The 24107-nt window shown below is 36.6% G+C and overlaps 2 protein-coding genes across 2 annotated transcripts; both read right to left on the bottom strand.

Moving 5' to 3' along the window:
* Nucleotides 1-695: 695 nt before the first annotated feature.
* faah2a (fatty acid amide hydrolase 2a) lies at nt 696-17658 on the bottom strand. Its single transcript, XM_056457135.1, has 11 exons — nt 17434-17658; nt 14446-14528; nt 14239-14375; nt 12884-13093; nt 10102-10221; nt 9840-9975; nt 7595-7712; nt 7394-7513; nt 6429-6540; nt 4673-4861; nt 696-1565 (listed from the first exon to the last, which is right to left on the bottom strand). Exons 1-11 carry the CDS (start codon nt 17617-17619, stop codon nt 1378-1380), a joined length of 1599 nt encoding a protein of 532 aa, XP_056313110.1. The 5' UTR covers nt 17620-17658; the 3' UTR covers nt 696-1377.
* A 3648-nt stretch (nt 17659-21306) lies between these two features.
* On the bottom strand, nt 21307-23918 carry LOC130227772 (serine/threonine-protein kinase pim-2-like). Its single transcript, XM_056456738.1, has 7 exons — nt 23786-23918; nt 22493-22587; nt 22344-22394; nt 21861-22239; nt 21579-21761; nt 21403-21491; nt 21307-21318 (listed from the first exon to the last, which is right to left on the bottom strand). The coding sequence occupies exons 1-7, from the start codon at nt 23916-23918 to the stop codon at nt 21307-21309; spliced, it is 942 nt and encodes a 313-aa protein (XP_056312713.1).
* Between the last annotated feature and the right edge of the window lie 189 nt (nt 23919-24107).

The following is a 24107-nucleotide window of genomic DNA, read 5'->3' on the forward strand; positions in this document are numbered from 1 at the left end:
CCTCCTTCACCCAGGCTATAGTTATTCATGTATTCCAGGTGTTTATGTATGCATCTTTTCGAGAGAAAGCCTTCTATGCAAAACTGCTTAAAGGTTATATGAGAATGGATGTATTTGGCTAAACGAACGTCTGAAGCACGAACGTCATGCTAGTTTTTTTATATGAAACACTGAAATTTTTAACAAGTTAACGCTAAATATGTATTTCAACAGATTAAGCCAAATGGATGACTGATGAAATTACCTCAACAAACATTTATTTGCTTAGAAATTATTCATTTATTCATTCATTCATTTTTTTTCAGCTTAGTACCTTTATTAATCTGGGGTTGTCACAGCGGAATGAACCGCCAACTTATCCAGCATTTGTTTTATGCAGCGGATGCCCTTCCAGCTGCAACCCATCACTGGGAAACACATACACACTTATTCACACACATACACTATGGACAATTTAGCCTACCCAATTCACCTGTACCACATGTGTAACCTGTACAATATGTAACTTTATAATGTAACATTTTTTCTCCAATTCTATTTCATGTCCGATAATATGTCATTTGTAGTGTATGTGAATGTGTGAATGTCTAGACTTCATGGAGCTTAAAACATGTTCTTCAACAAAGCTTTTGTTTATGGCTCAAGATTGTGTTTATCTTGAAAGACAATTATCAGACTCATCATTACGGAAAAAATCACATCAAAACAGTTCTTTTTATTTAATGTCACTGCTTAGGCATCTTATTAATTACATCAGCACATTACAAAATATTGGGTTTTCAGAGAAACCAACAACAAAATATAAGTAATAAAAGCCAAGAAAACAAAGGTCCACCAATTCCCCCATCATTTAAAATGCCCTCGCTATAAAATATACCTTTAAATATGATTGTTTAACGTCAACAACTTCTAAATAAACTTACTTCTGAAACCTGTTCATGGCAAAATATTTTCTAAACATTAAACAGATTTGTCTCAAATAAGAGCCTGCTCTTGAAGAGCCCGCTACGAGAAATCAGCAGCTCAAATGCATGTTCAAGCATCATTGTTTTAGTGCATGAAAGTAAATGAAAAAACACGAAATGAAATGAAATACAGTAATTCTCCTATACTGTAGTGGTAAAGTGTCTCATGTAAATCTCTCTTTTTTCTTATAAATTAAGCTTTCTTATGAACGATATGAACGAAATATGAACTAAGTATAACTAAATATGTCTAGACATACTTACACATGTCATTTCATTTAAAATGCATTCTGTAAGGCAGAATAAATATAACGAAGCTTTGGATAGTTCCACATACTGTATATGTACTGTGTATGTACAGTATGTGTGATGTTGGTTATATGGTCTTGTTGTTGCAAATGTGTGAAGTGACTTAAGGCTTTATTGTTGTCTTTCCTGGTTCCCTCCAGCCACCAAAAGCTTTCTCCAGGTAGAGGGCAGTAGCCAATGAGAGACGGTCCTGTAATTTACCTGTCACAATCTGTACACCCATGGGCAAACCCTCTGCACTCAGCCCTAATGGACACTGGGTCACTGGCAGACCCAGAATATTGAAGATCCCTGCAGAGAACAGAGATGAGGTGTAGTATTAACATTAAGCGGCAGGGCATCTTACACTCAGGGAGGGGTTAACTTAATCGATTTGTGTTGGGACAACATGAAGGAATTGTGTGGAACCCAGCATTGCTTATAGATTTACAGTGTATAAGCAGAAATCATTGGTACGTCACTTTGCTTAGAGCGGAAAACTCCACTGTAACATTGGAGATCAATGGAATTTGTACCAAATACAAGTTCTGTGAATGATGGTGGGACCAATCCATGATATGGTGCTAATGTAATATTAATAATATTATACATTTTGTCAGAGAAATGCACATCTGATAGTAGCAAGTTGGGATACAGATGTGAATTCAATTAAAACAGTATAATCATGATAACCAGGAGCATAACAACCCCGTTAACCATAATAAAATTAGATTCAATTTTGGCATTTGTTATGAAAAACGAACCCAAGGACAAACATAGGCCTTGTACAAATACAACTAGTGTAGCTAATATGACTTATTGAGATCAAATGCAGTAATTATTACATCACATTTCTTTAGTGTGGAAAGAGAACTTGAAAAATCATTAAATGATAATATGTCTTGTGCATATTGGCACTAAGAGTATTGATAGCAAGAATGAGATCGTCATTGCTTACTAATGAAGCAGTGCAGCCGTTAGCATCAGTCCCTTTAGCGCCTTCGCTCGCTTTCATTACTTTTGTTTCTTCCTCATCAGCTCCTTTTTCTCCTTATTAAACTTTGTTTGGTTTTGTCATTGTTCAGCATACTGGGTTCCAAAAGTATTTTCAAATATAAATTGACATACTTATATAAATATAAGTGAGAAAATTTGGTTTGGTCAGATGAAACTAAAGTAAGTGCGTCTTTTCCATTTCATATAGGCGTAGGCCGGTATATGATTCTTACGGTATTGTGATTACTGCTCTAATATATTCTTTTTAAATTACTTGGTGAAAAACAAAACTTTTTTTCCTCTTTGAACACAATTTATTTTATTTAGTGAAAGATTTAAAATATTTTGGAGCAGTAAACATGTCTGGCTAAATAATTCAAATCAATCATTGACTTCTGCTGTTTTCTGTATTTTCAAAAGCACTGATTTATTTACAATTTAAATCGGCATCTTTGGATATCTTTTCTGCTGAATACACTGTTATCCTAAATAACAGTAAATAAAAAAATCTTGAACATACCTTAGGAATGGTATTGCGGAAAATTTTGCCGGTTTTAAAACCATGACTTTTCCAAACCGCAGTATACCTTTATTTCATGCCACCGGAAGTCCCACACATCAAATTTCTTTAATATTTGTAAAAATATAGCTTAGTAATATGTGGCCATGGACCACCAAACCTTATGTCTGTCTTATGTTGTACAGGCATATTTTATGAAATAGATAAAAAATATACTAAATGGGTCAAAATGGATAAAAAATTGTCAAAATTATGTTCCATGAAGATTTATTTTGATATGCACTGCTAAGCACTTTATTTAGACATGAAGCCTAGTTTTATTCGTATTTTAATTTTAGATTTCATATGTTCAAATAGCCAAATATTGACACTTATGACTTGTTTTGTGGTCCAAGGTCACATATAATAAAATGTAATACGAAAACGAGTAAACTTTGGGCTTCTGGTGTTTGTTAAGTTAAAATATCAATTGCTACTTATTGCAGTTCTTTGGGATTAGGATTCCAAATTTGGGATTAGGGATTTGGGATTTGGGCAGACCTTGTCTTTTATCAGTTGAGCTCACTACCATTCAAACACATCACCTATCCGTGCTGCTGTGTTCGCCTATGTTTAAAATCCGGCAGGGTTAATGGTTGAAATAGACAGGGCAAGAGATCTGCTGCACTGCTATACACTGTGTCCGCATTCAGACCCAGGGATTCAGGACGAGAGAAGTCCTCCTCATTTATAGTGTTTATATAAACATGATTATCTTTAATTATATAATTCTTTACAATTTAACTTTGTAAACTATAAAATCATGCGTCTCCTCACAGTTTGTGTCTCATTTTGTGAGCCAACTGACAGTTGTTTGCTCCCTGTTTTTCCCCTGCTCTGCTGGCTACGCCCACTCCTTCCTCTGCTCCACGCCCATCATGAAGCATTTTTTGAAAAAATTCTGAGGTAGACCTGAACTGAAAGAGGGGGTTTTATGACACTTTAAAACAATATGGTGGTTTCTTCAAAAAATACATCATATAACAAGCTGTTCACAGTCATTCAGTGATTCAGTGTAATAATATAGGAGCTGCAGTCAAACATTTCGGCCATTTTCTCTTCTTTCAGCCTTATGTTGTAATCCAAGCACTGAAATCATTTGTAGAAGGATGACCTTTTGCTAAGGTTTCAAACTCAAAGTAGCTTTAATTAAATATGTGATTATTGATAGCACATAATTGAATATTATCAAAACGACACTACTCTCTGGAATGATTTAACTTATAAATATTGAAAATGGTAAGCAATTTTGTTTGCATATCCCCAATTTTAGTTTCAGTTTCCTGTTTTAAAAGATTGAAACTGAAACTACTGGCACCTGCTGATGCAAACACGTACTGTATTTCCTCTCACACAGATGCTGTATTCACACACATTTTGGTATGAAGTTGATCACTGGCTTAAAGCAATGGTCTTAAACTCAGTTCCTGGAGGGCCGCAGCTCTGCATAGTTTAGCTCCAACCACCTCCAACTCACACCTGCTTAATAGTCGTCTGGAACACTTTGTTTAGTTGGATCAACTGTGCTTGATTAGGATTGGAGTAAAACTGTGCAGAGCTGTGGCCCTCCAGGAATCAAGTTTGAGACCTATGACTTAAAGTGATAGTTCACCCAAAAATCAAGAATTATTCACAATTTAAAGTATTTTTTCTGTTGAACTCAAGAAACAGTGTTTTGAAAATGTTGGAAACCATTGACATCCATAGTAGGCAAAACAATTACTACTGAAGGCACCGGTTTCCAACATTCTTCCAAATATCTTCTGTGTTTAACAGATGTGGAACAAGTAAATGATGACAGATTTTTTTTATTTTTGGGTGAATTATCCCTTTAACAACCAGATCAGGAATAGCTCACACTTACCAGTGTAAGAGAAGTTGAAGGGGGTGAAAATGGGGTGATGGTGTTTGGGGGCGATCTGGGGATGACAGGGGTACAGCAGCACTCCATCTGTGCCCAGTAGCTCCTCCAGCTCCTGCTGCAGACTCTCCTTCTGCTGCATAATGAATGGAGACGGATGGGAACTCTGGAAAAGCTCAACTAAAGCCAGACCTTAGAAAGAGAAGCAGAGAGAATAAGATGCTATTTTCATTTGCATTCATCACATTCAGATACACTGTCCAAAAACTCTACAGCATCTGGACACTTTAAAGTCCGCATGAATCAGAAGCTGCTAAGACTTTTTTTTTCAGTATGTTGATTTACTTCCAACTGAAATTGAATATTGAGTAGGGGGCGGGGCTTTCTTTTTTCACATCATTCTCCATTGCAAACTAATGGTAATAGGGGGACAATTAAGAATAATGTTGCTGAAAAAGAAAAGTGAAGGGCTGCCACTCCAAACTAGGGACAATATTGGAAAAATATGACATTGAGATGTTTTGTTTTTCTGCAGTATATATTGTGATATGAATATAATTTCACCAGATAGCTTGAACAGCTCTCCTTAGAAAGAATTTATTAATTTAGACCGATTTGGTATTATTCTGGGTGTAAATCATGCATAAAACATTAATTCATTTTCCTTCAGCTTAGGCCCTTTATTTACCAGGGGTCACTACAGTGAAAAGAACTACACACTTTTCTGGCATATGCTTTTACAGAGCGGATGCCCTTCCAGCTGCAACCATTCATTGTATAAGTAGTTATAACAATAACAATTCCTTACATTTATATAGCACTTTTCTGGGCACTCAAAGTGCTTTACACATAGGGGAGAATCTCCTCATCCACCACCAGTGTGCAGCATCCACCTGGATGACGTGATGGCAGCCATTTTTGCACCAGACTGCACACCACACACTAGCTGATTGGGGAAGAGGAGACGAAGTGATGAAGCCAATTATGATATGGAGAGGGTTAGGAGGCCATGATGGACAGAGGCCAGAAGGCAGATTTGGCCAGGATGCCGGGGTTAAACCCCTACGCTTTTTCAAAGGACATCCTGGCATTTTTAATGACCACAGAGAGTCAGGAAAGACGGCGCTCACTGAGCAGTAAAGAGTCCCCATCCCTATACTGGGGCGTTAGGACCCACACAGACCGCAGGTTGGGCGCCCTCTGCTGGCCTCACTAACACCACTTCCGGCAGCAATCTAGCTTTCCCATGTGGTCTCCCATCCAGGTACTGACCGGGTGCAGCCCTGCTTAGCTTCAGTGGGTGACCATGTGAGAGTTGCAGAGAGCTATAGCTGCCGGCTAGAGTAAGCAGTTATATGTTAATCTTTATTATTAATTGTACAAACAATACAATTTATTGTGCCTGAATGCCATAGGCTCAGGCCTTAAAAACACAAGCAGATGATGAACTTTCACTCTGTTAGGGTTAAATCTCATATTTTCAGAATTTCTCAAATATAATCCCAACATATAAACTCAACATTGCATATCCTGCGATGTCACTATTGCGATATCAATGCTAAAATGATGAATCCCTACTCTAAACCCAGAAGCAAAATGGTCAGATTTGTTTGAAGATTATAAAAAACGTACTTTTATTGTCAGTAGATTAACTTGCGCAGATTGATTGAATTTAGTAGACATAAAATTAAATAATTTGTGGTATTAGTCATGTAAAACAAATAAAGAGTGCAGAGGTTGACCTGCTCGGGTTACACACCTATCGCTGCAAGTGTGTGTGAAGAAAATCCCAGAAACCATTTGAAGAGCTCCCAGGCTGGCCAAACCTTCTTCCCACCTTCACTCATGAGCTCTGCGAATGTGGTAGGAGGCTGAGAGGAGGAAAAATGACAAAATCTGACACTGGAGCGACTACAGCACTAAACTATACCGATGACAACTGCAACATATATCACTTTATGTGGTTTTGTATTAAAGCTATGAGTTAGCTTTTGCTCAATAAGAGGCTGAACGTTAGCTTCGAGTTTGTTTTGATATTTTTTGAGCTATGTTAATTTGCCAATAAAGTAGACTTTCACATTATATTAATATTTTATCCAACATATCTGTACAGAATATTCTTTTGTGACCCTGGACCACAAAGCCAGTCTTATGTTGCATTGATATATATGTGGCAATAGCTAAAAATACATTGTATGCATCAAAATGATAGATTTTTCTTTTATGCTAAAATCATTAGCAATTAAGTAGAGATCAAATTCCTAAGGATATTTAGTAAATTTCCTACTCTAAATATATCAGAACTTAATTTTTGATTAGTAATATGCATCGCTAAGCACTTAATTTAGACAGATTTAAAGATTATTTTCTCAATATTTTAATCTTTTTGAACCCTCAGATTATTCATTCATTCATTCATTTTCCTTCGGCTTAGTCCCTTCATTTATCAAGGGTCACCACAGCGGAATGAACCGTCAACTTATCCAGCATATGTCTTACAAAACGGATGCCCTTCCAGCTGCAACCCAGCTCTAGGAAAACCCTCAGATTACAAACTTTTGAAATAGTTGTATCTCATTATTAATGCAAAGATTTCAGGTGTAGTAAAAATTTTAATATAATTACAAATGTCCGGTTTTGTGGTCCAGGCTCACATTTGATCAATATATTCAATGTCATATACATAAATGTATGTAAAATATAATAATAACCAAATGCACACACCTTTCCATCCTTGCCAGGCGAAGCCATCATGGTTCCCCAGATCTGAAAGGAGTATTTGAGCTGAGGGATCAACAGCTCTTGAACTTTGACCCCAAGATCTGCCTCTAAACGTTTGACCACCTAAAAATGATTAGAATCCATTTATTAAAGTTATTAACCATTTTAAAATCAGCTGAGTGAAGCTGATCCAGACGCACTTACCATCTTCTGTGCGTGCAGCAGCTGTGGCTCCACTGGTGAGACCAAATGAGAGCCTCCATTGTGAGGAACGGAGAAGAACCTCAACTTTTTCAAATCCACTTCAGCAGAAAGAGACAATCTATCGAGAGTGGAAGACAGAGTGGTGGAGAAGTGATGCTTTTGTAATAGCAGTGCCCTGTGATTTCCTCAATGTGGAAAATGCAGATGGAATCATGGAAATCAGTTATTTAAGGGGGAGTTCACACAATTTTTTTTATTTAATTACCATTTACTCACACTGATCTAAACACTTATGAGTTTCTTCTGTTGAACACAAAACGAGATATTCTAATAAATGTTGGAAAAAACAGCCCTTGACATACATAGTTCCACACAAGAAATACTATAAAAGTCAATGGCTGCTGCTTTCCAGCCTTCTTCAAAATATCTTATTTTGTGTTCAACATAGGGCTGGGCGATACAATCAGTATCTGTATTTATTGATTTAACACTATTGTCAGTATCGCAAAAAAAATGGTATGAAGTTTCGTTATGAAGTGCTATAGTTTTATTAAAATGTGACTGCAGAGCGCGCACCTTGAAAGCAATGCCAATAAGCTTAGGGTGTAAGTTTTTCAATTCAATAGAAGCATGCGACTTGCATGACATGCACATGGGAGCGACGCGCACATGTTATGCAAGCGGCGTACACGTGATGCGCGCATTTTTCAGGTACACCTAGTAAAAAAATATCTGAACTTTTCCGAACTAACCAATCTGCTTCACACTTTATATGGAATATACACATTTCAGTAATAACGGCAAACTAATTACCTGAGACACTCACAGCGCACCCAAACACTGCAGTGTTTTTTTTCTTTTCTCCATAAACTTTTTTTGATGGTCGCCTAGTTATAAGAGACGCGGTAGAAAATGTTGATGGAAACCACGCGCTCACACTTGTCACTTCAGGTCAGAATAACAACACATGCGAAAATGAGTGCTGTATAGCAGCAGTGAGAAGATGTAAGGATGTCGTCAGAGTGGCTTTTAGGTTTCTTTTCTTGTGCATCCCAGCCACTAGCTCCGCATCTGAAATTGTAGATAATTGTAGGTAATGTAGTTATTCAACTTCACAATTTGTAATGTTGCAATATGTATTTGAATAATGATACTTAGTTCCTTTACTTAAAAGCTCAGATTTAATTATCATAATTTGTTTTGTTTACAGAGTTTGAGGTTCACTGTATCATTATTAATGACACCTTACAGATGTTGATCTATCTTTACCATTACACACACTTTGTAACATTTTATTTGTCAAGTTTAAGAGTCTCTTTACACTTTTGTTAATTTAATTATAAAGAAATTAGATATTTTGTTTAAATATTTTTGTTTTTGACTATTAAAACTATTTGCCCTAGTAATGTTGTTAAATTAAAATAAGGTGGTTAAATAAAAAAAATAATCCTAATATTCCAAAATGGATTGTTAAAAAATCTTCAATAATTATCGATGTCGCATGATATGAAACATGATATCGTGATCTTTTTTTATTTGCAATATCGCCCAGCCCTGGTTCAACAGAAGAAAAAAAAGTCAAACAGGTCTGAAACAAGTGCGTGGTAAGTAAATGATGACAGAATTAATATATATTAAATGTAATCGAAGGTAGTGTAGATTCACGTCAGTGAACGTGTTGGGGTTTTTTGGGAGGGGGAGAGAATTGTAGAAGCTTATTTAGCAGTGATGAATTGACAATAGGGCGCCACGATGGCACAGTGGGTAGCACAACTGCCTCACAGCATTAAGGTTGCTGGTTCGTAACGTATGTGTGTGAATGCAGGAGTGTATGGGTGTTTCCCGATGTTGGGTTGCGGCTGGAAGGGCATCCGCTGTGTAAAACATATGCTGGATAAGTTGGCGGTTCATTCCGCTGTGGTGACCCCTGATTAATAGAGACTAAGCTGAAAAGAAAATGAATGAATGAATGAATTAATTGATAATACTAAACTATTACAAACCATTTTTGAATAGTAAAAACAAAAGTATCACCAAATCATCTGTTTTCAACATTGATAAAATGATTACAGCTGCATATTATATTGATTTCTGAAAGATCACATGACACTAAATTGAGGTAATGACTGCTGAACATTTTGTTATATATTAATCTATTTTACTGTATTCTTTTATCAAATAAAAGTGATCAAACTTTGTGAGAAAACTGTAACATGCATGCCATATAAGTAGTATAGTACATTACTTCTCAGCATTGAGTCCTCCCATGATGCTTAGCATAGGAATCAGGTCTTCTGCATAACGGCACATTGGTCCTGTACACAGAAATCCCATCTGCTGTCCAGAGGCGGGAGGATACTGACCCTCATTATTGACAATACCTATGTATACAGAAAACCCAAATGTAGCTTGAACTTCTCATAGACCAAATTATTGAGTATAGAACCCCCAAACTCCCTCTGTAAACGATGTGTCAGCATTATTCACAACTGCAACCATTTTCCTACCAACTGATGGCTTGTGTCCAAAGATGCCATTGAAAAAGCAGGGGATACGGATGCTACCACCAATATCTGATCCAATTCCAATCACGGAGGAACCAGCACCCAATATACTGCCTTCACCTCCTGCAAGTGAGAGTATTAAGTCTTATTGTTATTTATGTTGCCCTGGCAGTCACTGTAGATGTATACTGACACCTAGTGGTGCAACATTATCCAAAAACACTAGTTTTAGATGTTGTGGGGTAATTTTGCACAAGCAAATAACAGGATAGCCTAAATCAGTGGTTCCTATCCTTTTTTTGCCTGAGACCCCCTTTTCCCCCAGAAAGTAAGTTTGCAGTAGGTATGTCAAAAAACAACTGTTTGTTTATTACTATTTCTAGATATTTTTATGCACAAATAATACCCTAATGTAAAATATAAAAGCAAAACATCAGTAGGCCATTTGTATTGGGTACACATTGAGGTATTGAGGATGAGTCGTCTGCAAATGTCTTATTAGTCTGGACAGTCTCATGCATTCGTCAGCAAGAACTTTGGCACAGATAATGCACTGTGGCTGGGTCAGGGACTCTTTTCTTCGAGAAAATGAAATAAAACCATAGTTCAAGTAACTATCATGGTGTTTCTAGTATTGCTAGCGCTGTGACCCGAAATGTTTGGAGCGTCCTCACCTGGGTCCAGTATGCTTGGGTCATTATATTAGCTGCTGAAGGCAAATCAGTGAGACTCTGTCTTCATGATCATTCGCCTAATTGCCCACTGCAAAATTTTTTTTTAAATATGACGCGACTCCCCACAGAGTTTGCTGAGGCCGGGACCCCCCTGTTGGGAACCGCTGGCCTAAATAACATAAATGACCCTTCACTGTTGTTATGCCTGTCAAGCTTTCATGCCTGGCACGTCTATTACAACATGTATGCGTGGTGTCAGACATTGCCAGGGATATAATTAGTCATTTTTTGGTGAACAGGTGAGATATTTGAGAAAGCCAGACAAAAAAAGGACTGCAGTATGCATTACAGGGGTATATTCATGACCAAATACACAACTGATTAGAAAATAATTTTATCAAAATTGCAGCTAGGTTAGCCTAGCCGCCTCATACGCTGACCATTCAACAGCTTAGTTTATGCACAGGAGGATAGGTGAAATGTAAAAATAATCTAGTAAAATAACAAATTAAACCGTGATTACTCTTTTCTTAGCCAAAAAGCCTGATAGATTAATTGTTGTGCAATGAAATATAGCAAATAACACGTATGGACAGTCCTTCTACATCATTCATCCATAGAAAGAACAGCCAGAAAGGGGAAATTGATGGATTTGTGCCAAATATTTGCATCATTAACCCATGACAATTTACAGTAAGTTACCTATAACTGTCCGTATGTTTGTGTGCTCTTTATACAGTTTCTATTTTAATTTGCAGTTAAGTGAAAAAAATTAATAAATTGAAATGCAAATCAAAGAACAAATAGCAAAAGTGAACAAACAGATTTTCCTTACCAGCAAATATTAATCAGACACCAAATATAAAAGCAGACACTAACCCGGTATAATGTCATCACCAATGACTAAATCTCCAAAGACAGACAAAAACATCAGTGAATTTTAGCTCTGACATGGACATGAGGCTTATAAATGACTGAAAAACAGCTGCGGGTGAAGTATATTGATCGCAGGTGCTCAGTTTGTGATAACATCTCGGCTTTGTTCTGTTGATATGTAATTTCAAATATTCGTAGCTTGAAACAGATGGAAAATGATTGCTATTAGTATGACTACTATTGCGAGGGCTTAAACGGAGCAGTGCTCATAATATGGAGCGAAAAAAAAGAAAAAGAAAAAGACAGCTGGGAAACATAACCTGCTTGGTATTTTTGTAGGAAACACAGTTTAGATCTTTTCACGGTAAGAGATGTGTGAGTTATTGCCATCTATCACTAAATGTGTCAGAAATATCGAAAACAAAACCAACTTAACTCCGCTCTTTTAGCACCCCTCATTGCTTGATCCACACTGGCATTTCTCCCCTTGGGTTTTAGATTTTGGAAAGGGAAAAAAATCACCACCTCGTCCAAACTTTTAGGATACCGGGTTTCAGATTTGCACAATCCATATGCACAACGCTTTGGCTTGTTTCCCTCGCTCGAAAGCTTGAAAGACCTCCTGCGTGTTGCTACAGTTGCTAAGCCGCAATTGGTGCGTGGTGGTTTTCGGGTGTGGCTTAGCGAAGGGTCAATTTTACCTGCATCACTTACACTGCAAGCATGCGCAATATTTGTATTGCTCTAATAAAATTAGGTTTAGCCTACAAAAAAAGTTAATGTGTCAAAATGACTGTCAGCCGTCTGGTTTGCCATCACAGCTAAAATAAAATTTGATGGCAAATTTTCAGTTAACGTGCCCAATGACCAGCATGATCAGCAAGTGCCAGATGAGATGTTGACTCCAGAACTGGCTTATAAGCCCTGATTGTAGGTAGACATGATTTAAAATAAAAATTATACGATTATAATTATATTAATTATAAAAAATGAAACAAATTCTGCATCTAGGCTACTTTTGGGTGTGCCAGCCATCACTGTAGGTGGCACCTCCACGCCCTGGCTGCTGAAGTTCTTTTAGCATGATTTAACACACTGCAAAATTTTAGTATTTGACGCATGCACATGTTGCTAGCATCCTTTAAGAATAATCTATTAAAGGCTAATGTTTGATTTGCTTGCATGTTTCTGTCAGTTTTACAGTGTTCAAGAGTGTGTATGTGTATAACAATGACCTGAGCTTCCGCCTACAATTCTTTCCAAGTCATAGGGGTTGTTAGTGATGCCATAGAGGTGGTTGTGAGACTCGAGCCACATACAGAGCTCACTGCAGTTCGTCACGCCCAGAGGAATCGCTCCTGCTCTCTTCAACAGTGCAACAGATGGGGCATCTGCCCCTGAAACCAGATCTCGCCGGGTCAGTAGCCCTGTCGAGTTAGGCATGCCTGTCACGAGAGAAACAGAAATTGTCATCCAGCAACAGCAGACATTCAAAATTGCAAATTTACTTCATGTGCTAATTTTAAATATGGCATAAAATATTTGCAAATAATATTTAATTATAAGTTTGTCATTACCAGGTTATCAAACTAAAATGATTGATATGTGTCTTGTTATTGCAAGGCGTTTGACATCCATTGACCACTGGCTGAAAGATTTGACACATTACATTGCACTGGAAAGAATCACCTACAGTATAAAGGGCAAATTAAAGAAGTACCATAAAATTTGGGAATTTTTTATACAATTTTTAGAACATAAACATACAATGGCACAAGCAAATACCTCTCACGGTACTGGTTAATTGATTGATATGTGTATATGTGTATTTTTGTATGTAGAATACAGTATGTATTCTTTGCCTTAGCCCATGTAGAACAATACATTTACCTGTTCAACTGAATCTGGATGCGTTGGGGGAGGGCGGGGGGAAGAGTTAAAATGTAAAAAAGTGTATTTTCATGCAAAATTTCATGTGTTTTTTCTACAATAAAAAAATGTTAAAAAAAAAAAAATATATATATATATATATATATATATATATATATATATATACAATTTTTGTCCTAATAATAATTATTGGTTTATATAACTACGTTAAATTATACATACAAAAACATTCATTCATTTTCCTTCAGCTTAGTCTCTAGTTCAGAGTTCACAGCAGAATGAGCCACTAACTAATCCAGCATATGTTTTATGCAGCAGATGCCCTTCCAGCCACAACCCAGTATTAGGAAACACCCATACACTCTCACATTCACTCATACACTAGAGCCAATTTAGATTATTCAGTTCACATACAGCGCATGTCTTTGGACTGTGGGGGAAACCAGAGCACCTGAAAGAAACCCATGCAACCATGAGGAGAACATGCAAACTCCACACAGAAATGCCAACAGACCAAGCCGGGACTCGAACTACCAACCTTCTTGCTGTGAGGTGACAATGCTAACCACTGAGCCCCCATATATTTATTATCTTGGTGTTTCCATTAAGGATTTTTATGAACAACCCTAAAATGTGCATAAAAATAGGTGGATGGAAACACACATATTCTTAAATTAACAGCATGTCAGAAATAATGAACCTTGCAGGGCAAAGGCCTCTTTAACAGTGATGGGTACTCCAAGCAGAGGTAGTCTGTCCTCCAACACGTCCTCTCCTCCACTCTCCTCTTCTATTAGCTTGTCCACCTGAGCAGCCTCCTGGAGTGCTGCAGAAAACCTGAGGAAATCATCATTTGCGTTCAGGATCAGAGTGAAAGTAGATTCATTTTCCCTTTGAAGTCACTCACCTGTCCTTCACCATGGCATTGATAAGTGGGTTGACCTCCTGAATACGGTCAATGTAGGCCTGGACCACTTCCACACTCGTAACCTGGAGACAAATTGGAAGGAAATGAAGAGTTTGGACTGCACAGTGAACTGGATGTCATCCCATAATGTGTGTGGGAATTTAACTGAAAGATGAACACAGATACAGATCTAAAATCTATTTCGAATTTGAATAATTTACTTTTTGGTGAGTTGAAACTTTGAAAAATGTATATTTAAACGATGGGTTTTTTCAACGCATTTGCTTTGCTTTTGCTCAGTCATTGATTGTCTGGCTTTTTTAAATATAAATTGTAACTGTGAGCTTAAGCAGCCATTAGATGTGTTGTTTTAGCAATGGTGTAATGACTACATATAGATATTTGACCACACATATATCAGCCTTCTCTTCACCTAAACAGTGAAATCATATCTGGAAAGAAAAACAGCTGATAAAACAGAGATAGAGCCAAGAAACATAAATATGGATGGTCAGTATCAGTAAAACTTTGCTAAAAGCTGGGGAAATACATTATTCTGAACAATTCCTTGCTTCCTTTTGTTATCGGGGGTCATATTTTGAAACTACTAAACATTCTAAAAAATGCATTAAAAGGATTTATATGCTTATTGATTGATTGGCTGACTGGCTGATATACCAATATTGATTTTAATAATAAAAAACTGCAGGCTGATTCTAATATTGATAATGATATTTGTCATTTGCTCACAACATTGAACTTTACTCTTGTGTTTTTAAGTGTTTAATTAAATAAAGTAAAGAAAATTACTTTTTCATGCTGTAATCAATTTTAAATTAATAAAACTTCAGCTTATAAATACTGATAGCTGAAAGCTCCGTCCAGAATTGATGTGATTTATTCATATTTTTGAAAACACAAGAACAGTACATGAATAATGTACTATATGTTACCCGCTCTTAACTATTCATGAACTCCTGATATGTTGATGTATAATTATATTATGACTTTAGTTTGAGGGGCACATCATCATTAGCCCAGTCTTAACTACTCATGAACTCCTGATTTGTTAATGTATAATTATATCATGACTTTAATTGAAGGGGCACATCATCATTAACCAACTCCTAACTACTCATGAACTCCTGATATGTTAATGTATAATTATATCATGACTTTACTTGGAGGGGCACGTCATCATTAACCCACTCTTAACTACTCATGAACTCCTGATATGTTAATGTATAATTATATCATGACTTTACTTGGAGGGGCACGTCATCATTAACCCACTCTTAACTACTCATGAACTCCTGATATGTTAATGTATAATTATATCATGACTTTACTTGGAGGGGCACATCATCATTAACCCGTTCTTAACTACTCATGAACTCCTGATATGTTAATGTATAATTATATCATGACTTTACTTGGAGGGGCACATCATCATTAACCCACTCTTAACTACTCATGAACTCCTGATATGTTAATGTATAATTATATCATGACTTTACTTGGAGGGGCACGTCATCATTAACCCACTCTTAACTACTCATGAACTCCTGATATGTTAATGTATAATTATATCATGACTTTACTTGGAGGGGCACATCATCATTAACCCGTTCTTAACTACTCATGAACTCCTGATATGTTAATGTATAATTATATTATGACTTTACTTGGAGGGGCACATCATCATTAACCCGTTCTTAACTACTCATGAACTCCTGATATGTTAATGTATAATTATATCATGACTTTACTTGGAGGGGCACATCATCATTAACCCGTTCTTAACTACTCATGAACTCCTGATATGTTAATGTATAATTATATTATGACTTTACTTGGAGGGGCACATCATCCTTAGCCCAGTCTTACCTACTCATGAACAATGGTGATAATGGTGATGTGTCCCTCCAAGTAAAGTCACAACATAACTATACATTAACAGCTCATGAGTTCATAATAGTTACATTTAGCTTAGACTTAAATGTTAATTAATACATTAATTAATGATCATGAGCTAAGAAGTAATTAAGGTAGCTGTTATTCACACATGAACTCATGTGACTCCCCAGTAGACATTTTTTTGTTTTAAAAAGATATCTAATAGATGTCTAATAGATGTCTAAACATAGTCGTCTTAGGTAAAACAAGGCTAAATTTGGGTTGTCAGTGAAAATCTAATTGATGTCTAAGAATAGAAACACTAGACTAGTCATCAAATTAACAGAAATAAATGACTACAAATATAAAGTCTGTCTAATCTGTCTATTTGACTAGTCTAATAGCTAATAGCTAATAAGCTGTCTTCGTTTAGATGTCTATTAGATGTCTATTAAACACAAAATTGTTTGCTGAAAGTTAGCTCATGATTAGCTCGCGCCTCATCATTAATCTATAATAAAGTAAGGTTTAGTTCAAATATTTCTTGAATCATTATTCATGTACTGCTATTGTAAAGTGTTTTATATTTTTGTAAAAAAAAACAAAAAAAAAAAAAAAAAAACGATGAACTTAGAATAAAGCCCTTTAAAGCATACAAAATAACTGGTATGGCTGTTTGAATACAAACCTATAGAGGACTTTATATGAGCACTTAAGCCATAAACAATAGCTATTGATTTCATAAGTGCTGTTGACCTTTGTACAGCCTTGAAAAACTCGTGAATTCCTCTAAACTGCTAGTGCCAGAGTAAATACGCGTTCCACTCTACCAACATTATTAAAGTTTACGTGCAACAAACTGCTGTTAATAAACAAGGATGAATGGGAAAACATAAAACTGGGTCTTTTAAAGAAACAACTACAACTCCCAGCATTCATTACAAATTCACCTTGTCGCATCTCTTCCTTATGAGCGGTGCGAAATGACATCTTTACGGTGGCGTCATTCACAGTGTAACTAACAGATGTTATGACAGATAAACTGCTAATTGTAATAAACAGAACCTGTGGAGTTTTTAATACATATCTTACTTCCTTCCGGCGAATCTTTCGGGCAAGCTGCATCGCTGAGAGCAGCAGAAGTGGGTTAGTGATGGGTGGGAGACTCGAAACTCCATGTCGCTGCTGAGGTGCAAATAACTTAAAAGCGGCGAATAAAATCCACACCACAGCTCGAAGCAGGCGACCCAAAAACCGCTCGAACCGGGTCAAAGCCATCGTCACTGGGCAGCAAAAATGACAGCACACTGGCTGTCATGAAAGTAAAACAGGAATTGGTCTCTTTACTGCCCTCTGCAGGTTGAGCGGTGTGACTGAATCCCTGAAGCTGCAGTGATAGGCTAATTGCTACACACTTTATCAGTCAAGAAGTTTGGACTGTCCTCGCTTATTTTGTGCTATATGGTGTCTTTTATCTTTTTTTCTTGCTTCTTTTTTGTTAGAAAATGTAAGAGATAAACAAATTGGGACCACACACAAAGAAAACAAAACAACAAAGTACAGGTGAAAACAACAACAACAACAACAACAACAACAACGATACAGTCAGGTATTGGCAGGTGCGTGTTTTCGTGTGTTTGTGTTCACATGTGTGTGTAAAGGTAACTGGGAGGACAGGTCATACATAAATAAGAGGAAAAACGATATACATATAAACAACATGTATAGTCAATAAATGAACCAATAATATAGATATAAATAAAACAGATAGACTGAAACCAATCAGTGGCGAGGAGTGACAACAATCTAGTATACATGTAGTACAATGTAATGATAGTAATAATGACAGTAAATAGAAAAAAGGACAACAGTAATAATAACTGACAACAACAATAATAATCATAATAATTACAATAAGTACTGCACCAACTACTTCTACGGAAATTACTAATGCCACTACTACTGCTGCTACTAGAGCCACAACGACTACTACTACTGCAATGTCTACTACAACTGATCCTACTACAACTACTACAACTACTGATACTACTACAACAGCGACTTCTACCACAACATCTACTGATACTACTAAACCAACCACTACTACAGCGTCTACTACAACTAATATTACTACAACTGCTACTACTGCTACAGCAACCTGAATAATGACAATGGTAGAAGTACTTATAATTATGATAGTGAAGAAATAACATGAGAGCAGGTCAGAACAGTAATAACAATAATGAAAACAAAAGTAGAAGTGTCTTTTATCTTTGTTAGTAGCTTGTTTATGGTGGTAACTGCCCTCAATGTCATATTCAAGTACTGTAAGTAAATTTGTCTTATGTGCTAGCTTAGATAATGGCTTCTAAGTACATGTCATAGCCAGATTCTTTCAGAAGATATTTACACCCAAAGTCAATCCACTTGTGAGAAATAGAGTATAGGACAGGTTGATTTATTAATTAATTATTATAACTAATATTTAATGTAGGGCTGGGCCGATAAACAATATTATATGGAATCGCTATAAAATTTATGTCAATTACAATGATAAACTCTGGACCTTTTTACTCTATTATTTATCTAAGAGCCAATCACACAGCAGAAATGTGTATCAATAGGATCTAAAATGATCTAATATGGATCTAAAAGTGTGTTGATATGTTGAGATGTATCAAATTTTCAGCCACCAAAAATTTATCGGGCAAAAATATGTGATGCCATTTAATGGACCGTCTAATTTTTGTGGCTTTAGTCATTGTTGGGGTACACTTTAAATCTGGAATCGTTAACAACTTATATCGAAATATATATTGTCATTGTTCAATATAGAAAATCATTATTGCATTTTTGCCCAGCCCTAATTTCAAGCCAAAAAGTATGTAATTGTAATTTTAAGTCATTTAAAAAAGCATTTTGTATATCTGTCATATAGGCCTGTCAAGATATCTAATTTTGTTGTACGATATATATTGCATCAAAATATATTGCAATAAACAATATTATTGTCATTTAAAGACAATTTTATGCCACTCATTATATAATGCCGGAATGGCAATATAATATCATCACAATGCAAGTACACTCTTTCAAAGATCACATTATATTTTATTCTTAAGAATATTTCATTTAATTATAGTAATTCTAACAATTTAATAATTAGGCATTGGAATCAGAATGTAAAAAAATGTATATCCTAAACAAATAAATAATAATAAATGTTGTTAACAAAGTGCAAAGTAAAAAGTAACATAAGCCGCAATATCTTCTTCCAGATCTATTTTCAGTTGTCAGACACCCAAATGAAAATATACTGAGTAATTTATAGTAAATACTATAGTGTTTTTTAACCATACTGACACTGACACCTCCAACAGAGATAGAGAGGTTGCACAATCAGCTGAAATGTTGCTAGAATTGTTTTTATGTATGGGTAATATATAGCATCACCAAAAATGATTGAGGACATGTCCATGTGTTGTGCGATAAATCAATATATTGATTATTGTGACAAGCCTACTGTCATATATAAACATTTTTATTATAAACATTTGACAGCTATGTAGAGTTAGGCTTTAATTCAAAACAGTTACTTATAAAAATCTGCATGTCATGAGTACAATCTTTGAATATTTTGTTTTCGAAGTAGAAAGGTTGTTGAATGCACTTTTAATGTGCAAGATTTGTTTTATTTTTAATAAGAAAAAAAATCTTTTTTATTAGCTGAACAATTTGAGATTCATTCATTCATTTGCTTTTCGGCTTAGTCCCTTTATTAATCTGGGGTCACCACTTGTTGGGAAAACCGGAGCACCCGGAGGAAACCCACACCGACATGGGGAGAACATGCAAACTCCACACAGAAATGCCAACTGACCCAGCCGAGGCTTAAACCAGCGACCTTCTTGCTGTGAGGCGATCATGCTACCCACTGCGCCACCGTAACACCCACCAATTTGAGACTCGTCTTTTAATAATTAATATTTTAAGAATGCATTACTCTTGCATTTTCCAAGACAAAAAAGATTAAGACCTTATCCAAAAGATAAACGTATAGTGTTATGTTTTAACTGCATTCTCTCTTCAAGCATTTGACTTACATTGACTGAAATTTGACATTGCAATACTGTGGTATTATTGACATAAATTGTTGAGTTAACTGAGCCTAGTTTCTCTCAAGTTTTTTTTTTCTTTCACTTTCTTCAATCGATGAAGTTTGTTCCTCACCATTGTCGCCACTGGCTTGCTTGGTTTGGGACTTGTGGAGCTGCACATTGATGGATTGGCTCTTCAGTGTTTGGATGTTCAGCAGTGAAAATTAAACCACACTGAACTGAACTTCAACTCTGAAAACTGGACTGACACAGTTTCAATTTACTTGAACTTTTAAGTTAAGCTGCTTTGACACAATCTACATTGTAAAAGCGCTATAGAAATGAACATGAATTGAATAAATCGCTTAATAAGCTGCATAAATTATGGTGCATCCTATATGTATGTTGGTTAAGTTTCAGAGGAAAAATAATGACATATACACATGATTATATCAATAAATATGTTTTATTTCTGGTTTGATATGCTAGATAGACATCCAGAATCAAACCAAATGGAGACTGTCAGTGGCAGAAACCTCTGGGGAGGCCGTAGCTGGAAGTACAATTATGGCTTGCATGGTGGCAGAGTATGGGACATCTGACCCGATGGAGGTGGAGACAGACAGCTGTGGCGTTTGCACAGCTGTGACAGGTTGATCAGGAGAGGACTGGCCATGATGGGGAAAACAAAAATGGCCAGCAAAGATGCAACCGCAAGACGCTAGGCTGCAAAAGAGACGGCAACTTGGTAGATGCTGCTCTTGGCTCTTTCACCCCGCAAGACGCCAAGGTGAGAGTCGTGTATGGAAGTGTCTTCCTTGTAGCCCGCAAGACGCTAAGCTGAATGAGGACACCAACTGGCCAGGCCTCAAATGTAGACCTGAAACAAACAAAAAAAGTACAGATTTGGTTTAGCAGTTTGAGAAAATAAATGCTTTTTAGTTCATCTTAAATTCACTAGTACCTTAAACCAGTTATGGGAAAGGATTTGACTCAGGCAAATTCGCTCGTTTTGATAGGGGTTGAGGAGCTCCCTTAGCAGACGGCAGCAATCTGCATAGGAAGATGGGAGAGACATGTCAATAATACTTTAAAGTTTATGTATGATTCTGAAATGATTTCTTGTGTTATTTGTCTTACCTTTTGACTGCCTGGGTTGAATATAAGAATACCGCTTGTATTTTAGTTGAAAGATGTCATAGTGTGTAGGGAAGTGGCCACAGAGGAGTGTGAACATCACCATCCCTAAAGAAAAGACGGTCGCTGGCTTGCCATAGTACTTCCCCTTGAGTTTATACTCAGGAGGGGCGTACGCTTCAGTGCCTGAAGGAAAGAGATTTTGTTTGATGTATTAGTATGAATTAGCACAGCATATACTTTTTATTCCATTAGCATAGAAGAAATTAATTATATAACACATACCATTGTATGTCCTGTAAGAAGACTTTTTCAGAATGTCCGCACATCCAAAGTCAATAAGTTTGACCTCCAATGTTTCCTTGTTTATTAGAAGGTTCTCCAGTTTGACGTCACGGTGGAAGATTCCCCTTTGGCAACACAGGTCAGCAGCATGAATTGCTTGCTTCATGATGTGACGTGTTGTGCTTTCATTTAGGGTATCACCGTGATGGTACAGGAACTCTTCAAGATTTTCGCAAGGAGATGGACATTCAAGAATCAAGACATAATGGTCTTCATGGTCTTGCCAGTCTAAAAGCTTTATGATGTGGGGATCGCTGGGACCTTTATTGGCCAGGATGGTGAGGGCAATCTCCTTTGGCAAGGGGTTTGGATGATCAGGCTGGAAGATGGAAATGGGTTATCATTGTTAGATGGAGGTGGGTTCCCTGTGAATGATGCTAATATGATACATTTGATGTGTTTTGAACAGTGCATTGTACTTACAATAGTTATACATTCCGTATCCTGCCTCTTGGTGACATATTTCACAGCCACCTGATGAACAACACAAAAAAATGAATTTAGGGTATGCTAAGCTGGCTTAGAGGATGAAGATATGACAGGGCAAACATTTGTTATTTATATTTACTTACCTTAAGACCATCATCCAAACGCTTCCCTTCATATACTACACCAAATCCACCTTTCCCCAGCTCATCACCAATGGTGTAATGGCTGAAGATGTAGTCTATTGAAAGATAAAATAACATAACAAATGTTTAACAATTAATACAATAATAATAGTTTTGAATCCTGGAATAGAGTGAGACTGTAGTAGTCAATATTTGAAGTGGTTCAAAACCTTGCAACTATTAAACAACACCCATTCCCGTAAAACCTCTTTGATCCACTTCAGATGTTGACTACTGTATATTGAACGTCTTTAACATTCATTAGTAGGCCAGTAGACTCATAACCAGTGGTGTAAAGTACAAATTACAAATGTTCCAACTACAGTAATTCAGTAGTTTTTCTCAGGAATTGTAATTTACTAAGTAGTTTTAAAAATGTGTACTTTTACTTTCCCTTGAGTACATTTTTAGTACAGTATCAGTACTTTTACTCCACTACTTTCCTCGTAGAGACGTTGCATTTTGTTTGTAAATGAAAATCAGGTTGACATCAGAACTCAACGTCGGGCCGACGTCAATGTCCAACGTCCAACCTAAAATCAACCAAATATCAATGTCTAATTATGTTACAGCTTGACGTTATGTGGACGTTACCACAATGACGTCTATCAGACGATGGATTTTGGTTGCCATACCTGAAGAATTAATGTCTGTATTTGACGTCAATATGATGTTGGTTTAAGATTTTGGCCACTTTCTAACACAACCTAAAATCAACCAAATATCAATGTCATTTGATGTCGTTATTGAGGATCAAAATAATGTTGTCCTTAGACGCTGGCTAGACATTGAATTTTGGTCACCTGACATCCCAACCTAAATCTAACCTAATATTAACATCTTATGATGCTGTGTGCCTGCTGGGTAAAAACTTAATGCACTACAGAATGGTACTTTTACACACAGCCACAAATTACATGTAAATCAGCTTTTCACAACGTAATACTCACTACTTTTGAGGACTTTTATAAGGGCTACTTTTTACTCATACTTTGAGTAATATTTACAACCGATACTTTTATATACTTGCACTACAATTTTTAGGCAAGTAATGCTACTTTTACTGCTCATAATAGTATTTTTAACAGAACAGAATAAAATAAAGATGTAATTATGGCCGTGATGCGAATTTTGGTATTAACTGGAATTGAATTTTGTACGGATGTGTATTTTTGGTATATGGTATAAAATCTTAAGTGATTTAAGTACATCTGTTGTAAAATACATGTTTTATAACATGTTTGTGTCACTTACCATCACTACTTTTTCCTGTCCATGCCACCTTCCTATGCTCTCCCTCATTGCACTGCAGGCATGAAGGGCTCTCAGGAAGGGGCTTTTTGGCAGGCTTGAAGATGGATATCAGCCTCCTCCACCATTTACCCATCTTTCTTTTCTCCTGCACTCTACATGCCTCCTCTAACTCCCTGTCTCCTCTTTTCTCACCGCCGTCTCCTCCTCCTCCTCTCTCCTCCAACTCCTCTCCTTCTCCACCTTTGTCCTCCAACTCCTCTCCACCTCCTCCTCCTCCTCCCTCAGCACAAACAGGGGTTTCATCGCAAGGATGAAGATGTTG

Source organism: Danio aesculapii, chromosome 1, assembly GCF_903798145.1.
Source record: "Danio aesculapii chromosome 1, fDanAes4.1, whole genome shotgun sequence".
Classification (NCBI taxonomy): Eukaryota; Metazoa; Chordata; class Actinopteri; order Cypriniformes; family Danionidae; genus Danio; species Danio aesculapii.

Coding starts and splice junctions, on each gene's coding strand:
- faah2a (XM_056457135.1), bottom strand. CDS start 17,619: ATGGCTTTGACCCGGTTCGAGCGGTTTTTGGGTCGCCTGCTTCGAGCT. Junction 13,094..14,238: donor AGAGGCCTTTGCCCTGCAAG/GTTCATTATTTC, acceptor CTCTCGTGACAG/GCATGCCTAACTCGACAGGG. Junction 1,566..4,672: donor CTTCAACTTCTCTTACACTG/GTAAGTGTGAGC, acceptor TGTTCTCTGCAG/GGATCTTCAATATTCTGGGT.
- LOC130227772 (XM_056456738.1), bottom strand. CDS start 23,918: ATGGGTAAATGGTGGAGGAGGCTGATATCCATCTTCAAGCCTGCCAAA. Junction 22,240..22,343: donor ATACGGAATGTATAACTATT/GTAAGTACAATG, acceptor TCCATCTTCCAG/CCTGATCATCCAAACCCCTT. Junction 21,492..21,578: donor TCAACCCAGGCAGTCAAAAG/GTAAGACAAATA, acceptor CTTCCTATGCAG/ATTGCTGCCGTCTGCTAAGG.